This window comes from Acinonyx jubatus, chromosome D2 (assembly GCF_027475565.1).
Source record: "Acinonyx jubatus isolate Ajub_Pintada_27869175 chromosome D2, VMU_Ajub_asm_v1.0, whole genome shotgun sequence".
NCBI classification, from domain to species: Eukaryota; Metazoa; Chordata; class Mammalia; order Carnivora; family Felidae; genus Acinonyx; species Acinonyx jubatus.
In genome coordinates this window covers 32,874,912-32,891,607 of record NC_069393.1, presented here as the reverse complement: position 1 = coordinate 32,891,607, position 16,696 = coordinate 32,874,912, and the positions used below count along the sequence as shown (strand labels likewise).

Here is a 16,696-nt window from a genome sequence, read left to right as displayed (position 1 = left end):
TTATTTGAGAGAGAGAGAGCATGCACGTGTGTGTGCAAGGAGGGGCAGAGAGAGAGGGAAGGGAAGAATCCCAAGCAGGCTCCATGTTGTCAGCACAGAACCCACGTGGGGTTTGATCTCACGAACCATGAGATCATGACTTGAGCCGAAATCTAGACTTGGACGCTGAATGACTGAGCCGCACAGGTGCCCCTATCTTTATATTCCTAATGCTGTGGTAAAGTGCCTGGCATATAATTAGCAACCAATACACATTTTATTTTATTTTACTTTATTTTATTTTTATATGGAATGCTTCATGAATTTGCATGTCATCCTTGTGGAGGAGACATGCTAATCTCTGTATTGTTCTAGCCAATACACATTTTAAAGCTACTTTTTATGGTATCCTGTGTGAAACTGTCAGATATATACATATGTATCTATATCTGTATCTATATCTATCTATCTATATGGGTATATACATATATATTTGAAAAAACAGTTTTCTTGTTAAAAAGCACGTTGCCAAATCAGAATTTATATTGGAGATATAACTTGGAAATTTCTCATTAGTGGAATACAAAATTCTTTAACAATAATATCAATTATTCTTATTAATGTTGATTCCTAAGAAATAAAATAAAAAAATGAACAAATTATCTTTCTCCTCTCTAGTTGAAAAAGTCATGACAGCCCTATTTGGATATATCACTAACATCAAATCCTTGGCAGCTCTTCTGAAAAATTCATTTTTCAGCTCATTCATGGGACCAAGAAATACTTTCTCATCTGTGAAAAATAGAAATATAGTAAAGAATATGATTTTCAAATACTTAGTAAAAAAACCTAAAATTTTAAAAAAGTACTACATTTAAGTTACAAAAATAGTCACAGAATATAAACTAGCAAAAAAAAGCAGCTCAATCTCACTCATGTGAAACTACTATTAACATTTCATTATAGAACCTTCTGATTCCTCTTCTATGTGTATTTGTATACATGTGTGACCTGAGTATGGTAGAGGGGAAAGGCCTTTAGCTTAGGAATAAGATTCTCATCTAGGCTATAGCTCTAACTTATGGGACCTAGAGAAAGTTATTTGAAGCCTCTATATGGAAATAATTAAACTTGACCTTCTTACCTTGAATAGTGATATGAGATTCAAATGAGATAATGAAAAAAAGGGTGGGGAGGCCTCTTGCATTTGCAAAATGCTGCATAATTTTATTCTTTTCCAGCAGTGCAGTCTTGAAGTTAAAGTATTTGTGGCAGAGCCCTTATTGACCACAGCACAGATTTTAGGAGGCAATCTACTGAAGGTCACATTGGAGGCTGCCTACTCTGTGCCTGAATCTTTCATTCCAGTAGGCCCTCTGCAGAACTACATGGTTGGTCTGCAAGTTCCATCAGTTGGAGAGGTAAAGCCCTACAGCCAGATATTTAGATAGATTTAAACACTCATATGGTCATCTCTTCCTTACCTGCTAAGATTTCATTCAAAGCAAGCTCTATTAATTGAGGAAATTTATTTTAGGCTTAAAAAAAGTTTTCTAATGTTATATATATAGATATCTATAGTTTACATGTTATATGTAATATACATTGCATATAATTTGTATCAATAAATACATATTTATGGTGGAAAATATGTAAAACATTTTAAAATTGATAATTTTAATATATTGCTACACATTACTTTTATGCGTATATTTTGTGGATTTTATACAATGTACTTAATTATATAAAACTTTCTCTTAATTTCAGGTTATTTTCTTAGTCCAAATTTCTGTAGAGTAATTATATATGGATTTTTTGAGGCTCTTGATAGATATTTCAAAGTTGCTTGCTAAAAGGTATAATTAGTTAATACTCTCAGATGTTCTATTGCAATTTACTTTTCAGCATAGAACCCTCCAATTCCTCTTCACTATTCACATTCCCACCAGCAGTGTAAAGGGTTCCAATTTCTCCATATCCTCATCAATATCTAGTATTTTCTGGGTTTTTTTTTTGTTGTTGTTGTTGTTTGTTTTTTTTGATAATACTTATCCTTACAGATATGAAGTGGCATTTCCTTGTGTTTTAGATTTGCATTTCCCTAAGGACTGATGATGTTGAGCATCTTTTCCCCTCCTTACATTGCCATTTGTATATCTTTTTGGGGGGAAATGTTTATTCAAGTGTTTTGCCCATTTTTGAATCTGGTTGTTTTTTGTTGTTGAGTTTAAAAGTACTTTATATAGCCTACCTATTGATCCCTTATCAGGTATGTGACTTGTAAATATTTTCTCCCATTCTTTACTTTGTTGTTAGTATATTTTGCTGCACAAAATTCCTAATTTTGATGAAGTCCAATTTATCTATTTTTTTTCTTTTATTGTCTCTGCCTTTGGTGCCATAACCAAGAAATCATTGCTTAATCCAATGTCAAGAGGTTTTCCCCCCTGTGTTTTCTTCTAAACGTTTTATAGTTTTAGCTCTTAGATTTAGGCCTTTGAACCATTTTGAGTTAATTTTTGTATGTGGTTTAAGGTAAGGATATAACTTGATATTTTTGCATGTGGATAATTAGTTTTCTCAGCACCATTTATTGAAAAGACTGTCCTTTCTCCATTGAATGGTCATGGTATGCTTAATTTTGAAGTTTTTGCCAGCATTCTCATTTCTGTGGAGGAGCAAATTTTCAGAGGTCCTTACTCTGCCATTCCAGAAATGCCTTTCTGTCACAAAAGTTCTTCCCAAAGAACTAGAATTGTTGAGTTACAGGGTATGACAATTTTAAATTTACTGGAGACTGCAATATTGCTTTTCACAGTTATACCAATTTATACTTCCATCAACTATGTATAAAAATACCATACCCTTTACAATATTGCCAGTGCTTGATATTTTCAGACTGATTTTGCCAATCTGTGTTTTAAAATGATATCTCATAGTTTTAATGTGCATCTCAATTATTATTAAGGTTATCTAGCATGTTTTTATATAAACATTGGATTTTCTAATTTCCCTTTCTACAAATTGCCTATTTACATCTTTGTTAATTTTCTTTTACAAGTATATATTAGATAAATTATAGATAGGAAAGTGCCTATATTGTTAACCCTTGTCAGATTTGTTTGTTTTTAAAAAAGTAATTTTTAAAAAGGTATATCATAACTCTCATATAAATATAAAATGACAAAAGGGTTTTAAACCAGTTCAAAGGAGAATCGGGGAAAAAAACACCCATATATAAGCAATCAGGAATGTTGAGATGAATTTCCTAATAATTCTAAACTCATCATCAGCCACAGGTCAATAATTGATTATATCTCCATTGGACAAAATATGTTTGCATATCTATGGACAAGAATAACTTGCATTGTTACTATTTTTTTTTATAAATTAAAGAATTATAAAACAGCACAAATACAGAATCAGATAATCACAAAAGGAAGGGTCTGTTAGATAATACCCAACATTACACTGAAAATATACTTCAATAAACTTTTTTGTTCATTTTGAACTCTTTTACAAAACTTCCTGATGTATGATAATTTATTCTGTAGAAAGACTATCCCATTTTGTTCAAGAATGGAACTCTGAAGATTGGAGGGGAAAGAGAACCTGTTCCCCGGCCTAAAAAATGGCCAATTGCCAACATTCTGGCTCCAGGAGCTAATGACATTCCTAATGCTTTCATTGTTGGTGGGCCCTATGAGGAAGAAGAAGGAGAACTCAATCACCCTGAGGTGAGAGAATTATGTACTTTTTTTTGAGACAAACTAAGTGCATAGACAGATGGCAAGACATTTTTTGAATCACTCTAATTTATATAAATCTGTTACTTGTTAAAATAAAACAATTGTCTAATTCTGATGAAAATGTCTCCTAACTTCTTAAGTTCAACAAACAAAATAGTTTATTAAATTCAAATTTACTCTTTATTTTATTTTGAATTTATGAACTTTTGAGTAGGCAATAATATGATCATAGTCATGCATATAAAAGCAAATATATATACTCAAAGGAAGAAAGAAAGACTCACAAACAAAAATATTTAGAAGAGCAAAGTTTCCTTGCAAAGAATGCAAAAAGGAATAGATTTCAGAAAGACTGACTCAGACATCAGCATAGTAAAAGTCAGGGATAAAATTGTTTTTCTTTAGGAAGTCCAGATTTATAGAAAGTATTCAAAATATTGTTATTTTCAGAACTAGAACCTGTCAGGAAGACACTGCTATTTTTATTTTCTCTGAGGGTGTAAATTAATTAACTTTATTTATTTATTTATTTGTTTGTTTGTTTGTTTGTTTATTTATATTTTTCTTAAGGGTTTATTTTTAACTGAGTATATAGAGTGCTTAATCATATTAAAGGCAGGGAAAATGTCAGTTTTGATTTATATACACACATATATGTACATACAGTACATACATGTATTCTTTGTATTCTTTCCTTATTGGTGGCATACTCATACTGTTTTGCAACTTGCTTTTTAGTAGATCTTGGTGATTTCCACATCACTACTTAAAGAGCATTCTCATTCTTTTTCTTTTATCTTTTTCTTTTCTCCTTTTTTTTTTTTTTTTTTTTTGAGAGAGAGCTAGAGTGCAAGTGGGTAAAGGTCAGAGGAAGAGAGGGAGAATCTTATGCAGGCTCCATGCCCAGCTCAGAGCCCAATGTGGAGTTCCATCTCACCACCGTGAGATCATGACCTGAGCTGAAATTAAGAGTTGGCCGCTTAACTGACTGAATGACCCAGGCGGCCCATCATTCTTTTTCTTTCTTTATTTGTACTTGCTGTATAACATGACATTATATAGACACACTTAAATTCACTTAACCAGTCTGCTATTGGTGATCATTTAGGTTGTTGAAATTATTCTTTTCTTTTCATTCCTCCCTCCTTTCCTCCTTCCATCCTTCTCTTTCCCTCCTTCTTTCTTTCTCTTTTTATTTTCTTTCTTTGTTTCCCTGTTTCTTTCTATTTTACTGCAACTTATACTTGTCAAGAGCATAGAAAATGCTGCAAACATACTGGCAAATGTTTCTTGAATGAGCTAATAATCATTAGTGGAAAAATTCAATAAAATTATTTGTAAAATGAGGATGGTTGAATTATTTTAAGTATCTGACTAAATATTTTAAATAGTTGAAATAAATCTGGCAATATTTGAAAAACATTGTGCAGTATCTTCTCTCATCATTGTGATTAGTGAATATTCATACTGTTTCTTGATTTATACTTTCATTTAGATCAGATACTTTATTTTACGTATTTAGATCTTATATTTTAGTTTATTTTTAAATTTTGTTTGTTTCAAGTTTTTATTTAAATTCCAGTTAACATATAGTGTAATATTGGTTTCAGGAGTAGAATTTAGTGATTCGTCACTTACATATAACACCTAGTGCTCATCACCAGTGCCCTCCTTGCTACCCATCACCCATTTAACCCTTCCCTCACCTACCTCCCCTCCAGCAACCCTTAGCTTGTTTCTATAGTTAATAGTTTCTTATGGTTTTCCCCCCTCTTTCTTTTTTTCCTTCCTTCCCCTATGTTCTTCTGTTTTGTTTCTTAAATTCCACGTATAAGTGAAATCATATGGTATTTGTCTTTCTCTGACTGACTTATTTCACTTAGCAAAATACAGTTTATCTCCATCAAATGGCAAATTTCATTTGTTTTGCTGTCTGAGTAATAACCCATTATATATATATATATATTATATATATAATATATATATATTATATATATATATATATATTTACTTTAGATCATTAGCTCTCAAGCCTGGTTGCTCGCTTGAATCATCTGGAAAGCTTTTAAGACAATAGCAATGGGGCACCTGGATGTCTCAGTCTGTTTTACATCCAACTTGGTGTCAGGTCATGGTACTGTGGTTTGTGAGTCTGAGCCCCACGTCGGGCTCTGTGCTGACAGCTCAGAGCCTGGAGCCTGCTTCAGATTCCATGCCTCCCTCCCTCTCTGCCCCTCCCGCACTCACTCGCACTCTGTCTCTCAAAAAGAAATAAACATTTAAAAAAACAAATTAAAAAAAAACAATAGCAATGGCCAAGCCCTAACTGAGATCAATTACATAAGAATTTACTTTCAAAATATTACACTGGGGCTCCTGGGTGGCTCAGTTTGTTAAGCCACCAATATTGGCTCAGGTCATGACCTCATGTCTGGTGGGTTTTAGCCCCTTGTGGGCTCTGTGCTGACAGCTTAGAGCCTGGAACCTGCTTCAGATTCTGTGCCTCTGTCTCTCTCTGCGCCTCCCCCACTTGTACTCTCTCTCTCTCTCTCTCTCTCTCTAAAAAATAAATAAATATTAAAAAAATGTATTACCACTGCCCAGGTGTTGATTTTTTTAAAAGCTCCCAGATAATTCTAATATGCATTCAAGGTTGAGAATCAGTGATTGAGATTATATGAGTGAATTTTTGGTACTTAGTACTAAATTAATGTGAAGGTAATATAAATTATCTTACGTACTTTAGTAATAGTAAAGTACCCTAAAATTTAAGATGTGGTAGTAGTTACAGTAGTAGTTGTAGTTATACTAGTAATAGTAATAGTAATAGTAATAGTAATAGTAATAGTAATAGTGTTGTGATCAAATCCCTTAAAAGAATGACTTACAGATTTAGCAGGATGAAACCATGGCACACTGAGAGAACAAAAGTCTCTTATTATTTTACAGGACAGGGAATTTAGGAACCAAGCAGAGTGCATAAAGAAAAGGATTACTTGGGACCTGGAAAGTCGCTGCTACCTTGATCCTCCTGCAGTAGTCAGGTAGGAAGAGGAAGGGGATTATGTCTAAGCAACAACTAGAGGTGGGAAGAAATGTTACTTTTGTTAATTTTATCTATATTTGAGTTAGGGTGATCTGAGAATCCCTTCCACCAAACCTGCTAATTACAGAGGCTTTTAGTGATCGTGGTTCACTCATGGTGGGTTCTGATTCCTTTTTCATATAAAACAAGTCCAGAGCTGATATGTATGGTGGCTCCACAGTGTAGCTCCATCAGGTATACAGGCTCCATCTTTATTTTTGCTCTACCTTCTTTAACATGTGCTTTCCATCCACAAGGTTGTTTCATGGTCCAGAATGGCCATTGGAGCTCTATCCTGCATATTCACATTCCTCAAAGAAAGCTGGAAAGGGCGAGTGTTTAGGGATAAAAAAGGATACATGCTGGGTATCTTAGACCCTCTTATAGAGCCTTCCTAGAAACTTACAATTTCAGTTTTATATCTCAATGGCCATCTCTAGATGCAAAAGAGGTTGGAATTATGTTTTTGTTATACACATTGTCATTCAGACTAAATCAGGGGTTAGAGGGGTGCCTGCGTAGCTCAGTTGGTTGAGCATCTGTCTTGGGATCAGGTCATGATCTTGTGGTTCATGGGTTCAAGCCCCATGTCGAGCTCTGTGCTGACAGCTCAGAGACTGGAGCCTGCTTTGGATTCTGTGTCTCCCTCTCTCTCTGCCCCTCCCCTACTCATGCTCTGTCTCTGTTTCTGTCTCTCAAAAGTAAATAAACATTAAAAAAAATCTAAATCAGGAGTTAGATACTAAAGAAGAACAGGACACTTGACATTGTGTGGGTAACTACCAGTCTCTGTCACAGTTACCTGGCGGTTAGGGAGAGATGATAAATAAGGGACTATCAAAATACATATAATTAGAATGAGCAACTCTGGTTTTCTTTTTCAATTCATAGGCTGTTTTTAAGAAGAGTGTTAGAATTACAGAAAAATTGAGCAGACATTTCCCAGAATTCCCATATACCGCTGGTTCTCCACTTGACTGTGGTGTATAGTATAAATATACATTGTTGGGGTGCCTGGGTGGCTCAGTCGGTTAAGTGTCTGACTTCAGCTCAGGTCATGATATTATGGTTCATGCTTTGAGCCCCGCATTGGGCTCTCTGCTGTCAGTGCAGAGCCTGCTTTGGATCCTCTGTCTCCTTCTCTCTGCCCCTACCTTGCTCTCTCTTGCTCTCTCTCTCAAAAATAAATAAACATTAAAAATATAAATGTACATTGTTGGGTTTGACTTGCTTATATTCTGTTAAGGATACATTGTTGCTCTTATTACTTTGAGTAGTTATCTATTTGATCAATTAAAAATAAGAAAAATTTGAAAATTTATTTTACCTTAATTTTGTCCTCTGATTATCTTCTTTTCTTAATGTAGATCCAAGTTTCTGACCCATATCATTTTCTTTTTCTCTGAAAACTTTTAGCATTTCTTGCAAGGCAGGCCTACTGGCCACAAATTCTCTCCATTTTTGTTGAGAAAGTCTTTATTTCTCCTTCCTTTTTTTTATGATTTTTTTTTTTTAGTTTATTTATTTTGAGAGGGTGAGAGAGAGGGCACAAGCTGGGGAGGGGCATAGAAAAAGGGAGAGAGAATCCCAAGCAGGCTCTGCACCATCAGCACAGAGCCCAACACAGGAATTGATCTCACAAACCGTGAAATCATGACCTTAGCAGAGATCAAAAGCAGACGCTTAACCAGTTGAGCCACTCAGGTACCCTCTCCTTCGCTTCTGAAGGATAATTCTCTGGATACAGAAATCCAAGTTGGTGGTGTGTTTTTTTCCAGAAACTTTGAATATTTCACTCCATCTCTTATTGCTTGCATGGTTTCTGAAGAGAAATCCAATGTAACTCTTATTCTTGTTCCTCTATAGGTAAGGTGTTTGTGGTTTCTCTCCCCTCTGTCTTCTTTAAATATTTTCTCTTTTTCTGTGGTTTTCTGCAGTTTGAATATGATATACCTGGACATAGGGTGTTTTTGTTTGTTTTCTGTTTTGTTTTGGTAATTATGATGCTTACTCTTCTCTGAGCTTTCAGTATCTGTGGTTTGGTATCTGTCATTAATTTAGCAAAATTCTCAGTCATTATGATTTCACATATTTCTTTGGTTCTTTTTTCTGTTTTTTCCTCTGGTATTCCTGTTATATCTTCTATAATTGTTCCACAGTTCTTGGATATTCTAATTTTTTTTTCATTTTTTTCTCCTTTCCATTTTAGTTTGGGCATTTTTTATTGACATATCTTCAAATTCACTGATGATTTCCTCAGCATTGTTCAATCTACTAAGTCCATCAAATGAATTCTTCATTTTTGTTTCAGTGTTTCTTGTTTCTAGCACTTCTTTTTTATTCTTTCTTGGGTTTCCGTCTCTCTGCTTACATTTCCATCTCCCTATTACATTATTTGCAGTTTGTCTACTTTTTCCATTAGTGCTCTTAACATATTAATTATAGATATTTTAAATTCCCTACATGATTGGGGCATCTGGGTGGCTCAGGCAGTTGAACGTTGGACTTCAGCTCAGGTCATGATCTCGAGGTTCCTGAGTTTGAGTCCTGTATCTGGCTCACTGCTGTCGGTGCAGATCCGCTTCGGATCCTCTGTCCCCCTCTCTCTCGGTCCCTCCCCCACTCGTGCTCACTCGCTCTCTTGCTCTCTCTTTCAAAAATAAATTTAAAAAACATTAAAATATTCCCTATATAATCATTCGAAATTTTGTGTCATATCTGAGTCTAGTTCTTATGTTGTGTCTCTTCAGTATTTTTTCTTGCCTTTTAGTATTCTTTGTAATTTTTTATTGGAATCTGGATATTATATATTGGGTGATAAGAAATGAGGTAATTAGGGTTTTTAGTGTGAAGTTTTCTGTTAGTGTGGCTTGGAGCTGGGCTGTGTTTAATGTTTGCTGTAACTGTATGTGCTAGAGGCTTCAGTTTCCTTTTTTGTTCCTCCCCTGTTGTCTTTGAGTTTGCCTAAAAGAGGGTCTGTGTTTTGCAGCCTCTCAAATCCACTGTTCTTATACCAGAACCCTGTTGGTGTGGTGATAAGGTGTTTGGAAGGGGAAGTATTTTAAAATACTGTAATTAAACTTAGTATTTTAATGGGTTTGACTTCCTGGCCTGTGACAATCAGAAGTGTTTAATAGTATTTTTTACTTCTTATGTGAAACAGGAAGGCTAGACAGAACTAGAATTGTCTAATTGCCCTTCTCCCGCATCAGATAAGACTCTGGTAAAATAGTTTCCCTTAAAGGGTAAGCATTTGTTATGGGTAACACTCCAGGCATATTTCAAAATACTTACTGTTCCCTTCTTCCTACTTAAGAGGATTTTTCTCATATCTTCACCATGAATATCTGAAGTGACTCCTTGTTTTAAAGCCAAAAAAGTGTGGAGTCTATAACTCTGGCTAATCCAGCCTCCAGCAATTTGTCAAAATTACCATTAAAGTGTTTCCACAACTTATTGACTCCATTGCTTTCTCCGACCTGTACACTGACGTCAGCTGTGATTCTCTGTACTTGCCTCTCCTCCAAATTTTATGGTGGTGATTTGCCCCATGAACTTAATTCTTAGATGGATCTAAGAAAGGTCATTGATTTTTCAGTTTGACCTGCTTCTTATTGTTGTTATGAGGACAGGAGCAACAACTTCTAAGCTCCTTACATGTCAGAGCTGACACTGTAAGTGCTACTCTATTTTCACAGTATAAACATATTTTATATGATTTGCATACTTGTCTGATTATTTCTTTAGAACAAATTACTAGAAGTGAAATTTCTGGGTCAAAGATTATGACCATTTTAAGGCTTTTGATTCGCATTTACAGATTGCTCTCAACAATGTATAGTTTGCTTCTGCTAGCAGTACAGTAGAATTATTTTTGGAATTTTATAAATTTAGGAAGCTTAAAACAACCCACCTACCTAATAAAAATGTTTATATATCTTTGCGTATTCCATTACTTTTAAAAAGAGTCTTCCCTTTAAATTATACTAACTTGATTTTTTCATACAATTCTAATGGGCTAATTTTTAATTTGCAGTTTTCAGAAGCGAATTGTTGATTGCCGCTTTTGGCCTGTAGAGATCACAAGAGTTCCTCTGACTACTGTACCCAAAGGGAAAGCTGCAAAATTTGATAAGGTAAATTTGTTCCCTTAATGATAGCTGTAGAAGAAATGCCTGGTCAGACCCAACCTATTATTCTGCTTCTTTATTTTTTAAATTTTTTAAATGGTTATTTATTTTTGAGAGAGAGAAACTGAGCACAGGCAGGGGAGGAGCAGGGAGACACAGAATCTAAAGCAGGCTCCAGGCTCTGAGCTGTCAGCATAGAGCCCAACACGGGGCTTGAATCCACAAACTGCAGGATGATGACCTGAGCCCAAGTCAGATGTTTAACCAAACTGAGCCACCCAGGTGCTTGTTATTCTGCTTCTAGTTCTGATACAGAAGGAATGTGTGAACTGATGTGGGTGCTCTCTAGGGTGACTAACTTAACCTGATTTGTCAAGTAGTTTCCTGGTTTTAGTGCTGAAAATCGCATGTCCCAGGAAGATCTCCTGTCCCTGGCAAATCAGGATGACTGGTCACCCTAGCTCCCTATTGTCCACTAAAAACTGTTTAGGCTTTATTCCTAGACATCCTATTTCCCTTTAGCTCTTTAAAATGGTTTTACTATAGGTAAAACCACACAAAATAGCCATTTTTATAGGTCAAAGTAGTTAAATATTGGGAATATGGCTCAACCTAATATATCTTCCTGAATTTCTTTTTGACATACCTACTTAAAATGTTTTAGCCTACTAATTAGAGTAATAGGGCTCATTGATGTACATTATTCTGAAAAGATCTAGCTTTGTGAGCCTAGAACATGTTCTCTGTTGTTTTATTTGTGCATGTCTGGTCTTTTCTGTTTGTACATAAACTCCCTTAGGGTAGGAATACTGTCATAGACTACTTTGTATCCTCTATAGTACCTAGCATGATTCATGGTATACAGCAGACAATTAACAAGTACCTAAATTCTTTTGATTTTTATTTTTTTATCTTAAATTTTTTTAAAATGTTTACTTATTATTGAGAGACAGAGAGAGGCAGAGCATGAGCATGGAAGTGGCTGAGAGATGGGGAGACACAGAATCTGAAGCAGGCTCCAGGCTCTGAGCTGTCAGCACAGAGTCCAACGCGGGGCTCGGACTCATAAACCTAGAGATCATGACCTGAGCCGAAGTCGGAAGCTTAACCGACAGCCACCCAGGCGCCCCCTTTTGATTTTTAAAATAGACATTTTTACATAATAAATATACTACTGCCAGTAACCACTTCTCCCATTGTAATATAAAATATACATTGCTAACTTTCCTTAGCAACACAATGTTATTATATATATGTAAGACTTTTAAATCTACTTTTTAAAAAAATTTTTCTTTTTTAATGTTTATTTATTTTTGAGAGAGAGACAGAGCCTGAGCCGGGGTGGGGCAGAGAGAGAGGGAGACAGAAAATCTGAAGCAGGCTCCTGGCTCTGAGCTGTCAGCACAGAGTCCCACATGGGGCTCAAACTCATGAACTGCAAACCGCAAAATCATGACTTGAGCCGAAGTCGGATGCTAAACCGACTGAGCCACCCAGATGCCCCAAATCTAAATTCTACTTATTGTAATATGTGAAATCAAAGAGATTACTTTTAATTTTGCGGGAATTAAATGTGTTTTCTTTCAGTAAATTTTTTCCCTATGAAAGTTTTCTATGGCAAACCATTAAAAATTATGTTAAGTTATATTTATTAACATGTTATTCATCTTTGTGATGGGGGTTTAGACAAAATTAGCGGGGCACCTGGGTGGCTCAGTCAGTTGAGCATCTGACTTCGGCTCAGGTCATGATCTCGTAGTTGACAAGTTTGAGCCCCGCATGGGGCTCTGTGCTGACAGCTCATAGCCTGGAGCCTGCTTCAGATTCTGTGTCCCTCTCTCTCTGCCCCTGCCCTGCTCATGCTCTGTCTCTCTCTGTCTCAAAAATAAATAAACATTAAAAAAAAAATTAGGTAAAATTAGCGATGGCAAATACAGAGTGGCAAACTATCATTCATCCTCCCTCATCCATGGCAGATATTACTGATTAATCAAAACGTTGTTTCTTTCTGAACCCAGATAAGGGTATAGAATCTTCGGGGTGCCTGGGTGGCTCAGTCGGTTAAGCGTCTGACTTTGGCTCAGGTCACGATCTCGCGGTCTGTGAGTTCAAGCCCCGCGTCGGGCTCTGTGCTGACTGCTCAGAGCCTGGAGCCTGTTTCAGATTCTGTGTCTCCCTCTCTCTCTGACCCTCCCTCGTTCATGCTCTGTCTCTCTCTGTCTCAAAAATAAATAAACGTTAAAAAAAAAAAAAAAGAATCTTTCTCAATACGGTACTCTGAAACAACTCCACCAATTGTTTAGAATTTAGGCATATTCAAGTCTATTTAATATGATGATTTGTAAGATCCCTTTCATTCATAAAAATCTGTGAACTAAAGCTAAAAGCCACATCTTCTGATTTCTTTTCGTTGTTGTAATTATTTTACAAAGCTTCATTTTTTCCTAAGAAGCAATATTGTTAAATTGACTTTTTTAGTTGAATATATATATAATCAATTAATTGGAGCATGTGTTATCCAACTACTGCCTTTACTATTCATTAACACCGTTGATATGCATTATTTCAGTGATTGTGGTATTATTAAACCCATTTTGAAGATAAAGAAATGTAGATCCAAAATATCTATGTAACTGGCCAAGTCAAATAGTTAAGGAGCATAGCTAGTTCCTAAAGCCAGGTCTTTGAAAAACTAAGAGCTCCATACCTTCTGCTACATTGCTCTACAGCACTAACAGCTCTCTGGTTTTATTCCTTTAGACTGATGATGAAAGTCAGCTTTCATTTCATGGTGTGGCTTATGTGAATATGGTCCCATTGCTGTATCCAGGTGTGAAGAGGATTCGGGGAGCTTTTCATGTTTACCCTTACCTAGACAGTACAGTCTATGAAAAGGTAAGAAAAAATTGTACAGAAGGTATTATCCTAATTTATCCTTTATGTATGTGTTTACTTACATCTTTAGCATACAAATCTTTGCACTTGAAGTTTGGAACCATTGGTATACTGGGATGGTAAATATAGCACCTTGCAGTCATTCTGTCATTGAACCTTAAAAACTTTAGGATAGTGAGGAGCACCCCAGTGGCTCAGTTGGTTGGGCATCCAATTTCAGCTTAGGTCATGGTCTCAAAATTTGTGGGTTTGAGCCCCACATCATTTTCTCTCTCAAAAATAAATAAAACATTAAAAAATTTTAGGATAATGAAAAGCCAAAAACTGGAAACAACCTAAACCTCTATGAACAGATGAACAGAAAAACAAATTTTGTGGTATATCTATATAATGAAATCCTACTCAGTGATAAAAAGGAATGAACTATTGATACGTGCAGCATGGATGAATCTCAAATGCATTATGTTAAATGAGAGAAGGCTGATAAAAGAAAGTACATAATGTATGATTTCATCTAAATAGAATTCTAAGAAAATAATCTGTGGTGACCTAAAGCTGACCAGTGGTTGCTTAGGAACAGGAATAGAGAGAGGGATGGATTACAAAAGAATGTGAAGAAAGTGTTAGGGATGATGGAAATGCTGGTTATCTTGATTGTGGTGATAGTTTCACATGTGTATACATATGTCATGTCAAAATTAATCAAATTGTATACTTTAAATATGTAGTTTGTCATATTTCAATTTTACTCAGTACAGTCAGATACATAATCTTTAAGACAATGAAAGAAGTCTATTGTGTTAAGTATACAAAACTTAAATCCATGAGCTGATTAGTGATTTTTAGGTGTTAAAATGTTAAAATCATCTATCTTTTTATCTATCTATATGTCTACATATAAATATAGAATATATATATGTGTATTTTTCCCCAAACAAAAAATCAGTTTTACCATATTTTTCTTAGGAGAAATTGAGTCTTCGTAAAACACAACAAAAATAATAACAAAAACATATTACTATTTCATTATTATTAGGACAGCTATTTTTCAATAATGGAGTCATGAAAGACCTATCATCTATTTGCAAACCAACTGAGTAGTAAACTCTTTCTATATATTATTTATTTTTGAGAGAGAGAGAGAGAGAGAGAGAGAGAGAGTCAGAGCATAAGGGGGGAGGGGCAGAGAGACAGGGAGACACAGAATCCGAAGCAGTCTCCAGGCTCTGAGCTGTCAGCACAGAGCCCGATGCGGGCTTGAACCCACAAACCATGAGATTATGACCTGAGCTGAAGTCGGATGCTTAACCGACTGAGCCACCAGGTGCCCCAGAAATCCTTTGACTCAGAAATCACACTTATAAGGATGTATCTGAAGGAAATAATTTAATAGAATCAAAACTCCATGTTCGTCCTTCAGTATTAGTCTCTAGAACTTTCTCATGTTCTGTAATACAATTTTTAGCATTAGAATAGATTTGGCAATATTGAATGGTTTGCCTTCCTTTCTGAAAGTGTGTGAAGCATTACAAAGAAAAAGATGTGCATGGACTATGAGTACAAATAAAAATCTATATGTAGTGTTTCCAATTATTGCAATTACTGTAAAAAGTGTTAAAAATGTTTTGTAGAATACAAAGAGGGGAAACATCATAAGACTTCAGTTTGTCATCTGTCTACAAATACTATAAATCTTAACTGTTAGTGACAGAAATGTCCATCTGTTTTACTTACACTATTTGTTTTTCTTTGAAAACATGGCGTATGCAAAAGTATCTGGGTTAGGTTTGGCAGAGTGGAAAAGCAAATGAAATTTGAAAAAGAGCTAGCAGTGATGAATGTCGCAGTGTGTAAATTAAAATTCCTAATGACATAAAAAACCCAACTCCGTATTCAGAAAAACTTTTTGGGATCTATGATAGCAAAAATTAAAAATAAGTTTTTTTTTTATTTTTTAACATTTATTTATTTTTGAGAGACAGAGAGAGATGGAGTGCAAGTGGCGGAGAGGCAGAGAGACAGAGAGACACAGAATCTGAAGCAGACTCAGGGCTCTGAGCTGCCAGCACAGAGACCCACGTGGGGTTTGAACCCACCAACCCTGAGATTTTGACCCGAGCTGAAGTCGGATACTCAACCAATTGAGCCACCCAGGTACCCCTAAAAATAAGTTTAAGGGGCGCCTGGATTGATTAGTCGGTTGAGCCTCTGACTTCAGCTCAGGTCATGATCTCGCGGTCCATGGGTTTGAGTCCCCCATCGGGCTCTGTGCTGACAGTTCAGAACCTGGAGCCTGCTTCGGATTCTGTGTCTCCCTCTCTCTCTGCTCCTCCCCTGCTCATGCTCTCTCTCTGTCTCTCAAAAATGAATAAACATTAAAAAAAATTTAAAAAATAAGTTTAAAATGTCTATAATAGAGAAAAGCTTAGAAAATGATTGTAAATAAAAATGATTCAATATGCATCTATTAAAAAAGATAATTGTTAATGCTGTGTAAATAGTTAAATGGAAAAAAAGAATGCCAAAATGTTACATATAGCATAGATAAAAATAAGTTGCAAATGAGTTTATTAACATTGTTAAATGTGAAAAATATAAAAGTAGAAGTGGCTATTAATTAAAAAATATGAACTCAGGAAAGACTTTCCTAGGCTTGAGAGCAATGAAAGATATAAAAGATTTAGATTAACAAAAAATGAATAGCTTCTATGTATAGGAGAAACCATCATAAACAAAATTACAGTGTAACTGAAAAACGGGAGAATATTTGAATATATGTAGGAAAGATGGTTACTATTCCTAAAATATAAAGCACTTTATCAAATTGATAAGAAAAACACACTAATTTTGTTTTAAAG

The 16,696-nt window shown here is 35.3% G+C and overlaps 1 protein-coding gene and 1 non-coding gene across 7 annotated transcripts in view; one reads left to right on the top strand and one right to left on the bottom strand.

Annotated features, from left to right (window-relative positions):
- Positions 1 to 16,696, top strand: part of CFAP70 (cilia and flagella associated protein 70) — a 103,866-nt gene that overhangs the window by 26,631 nt on the left and 60,539 nt on the right. For 5 of the 6 annotated variants that reach the window (XM_053207508.1, XM_053207506.1, XM_053207507.1 and 2 more), the window contains exons 6-10: positions 1,221 to 1,400; positions 3,534 to 3,716; positions 6,678 to 6,772; positions 10,850 to 10,949; positions 13,704 to 13,838. In XM_053207508.1, coding sequence (XP_053063483.1) covers positions 1,221 to 1,400; positions 3,534 to 3,716; positions 6,678 to 6,772; positions 10,850 to 10,949; positions 13,704 to 13,838 — 693 coding nt within the window. The remainder of the gene's footprint in view (positions 1 to 1,220; positions 1,401 to 3,533; positions 3,717 to 6,677; positions 6,773 to 10,849; positions 10,950 to 13,703; positions 13,839 to 16,696) is intronic. The other variant, XM_053207505.1, reaches the window with a different exon arrangement.
- Positions 281 to 382, bottom strand: LOC113600393 (U6 spliceosomal RNA). The gene has a single exon (XR_003421396.1). It is a non-coding gene; the product is annotated as a U6 spliceosomal RNA (small nuclear RNA).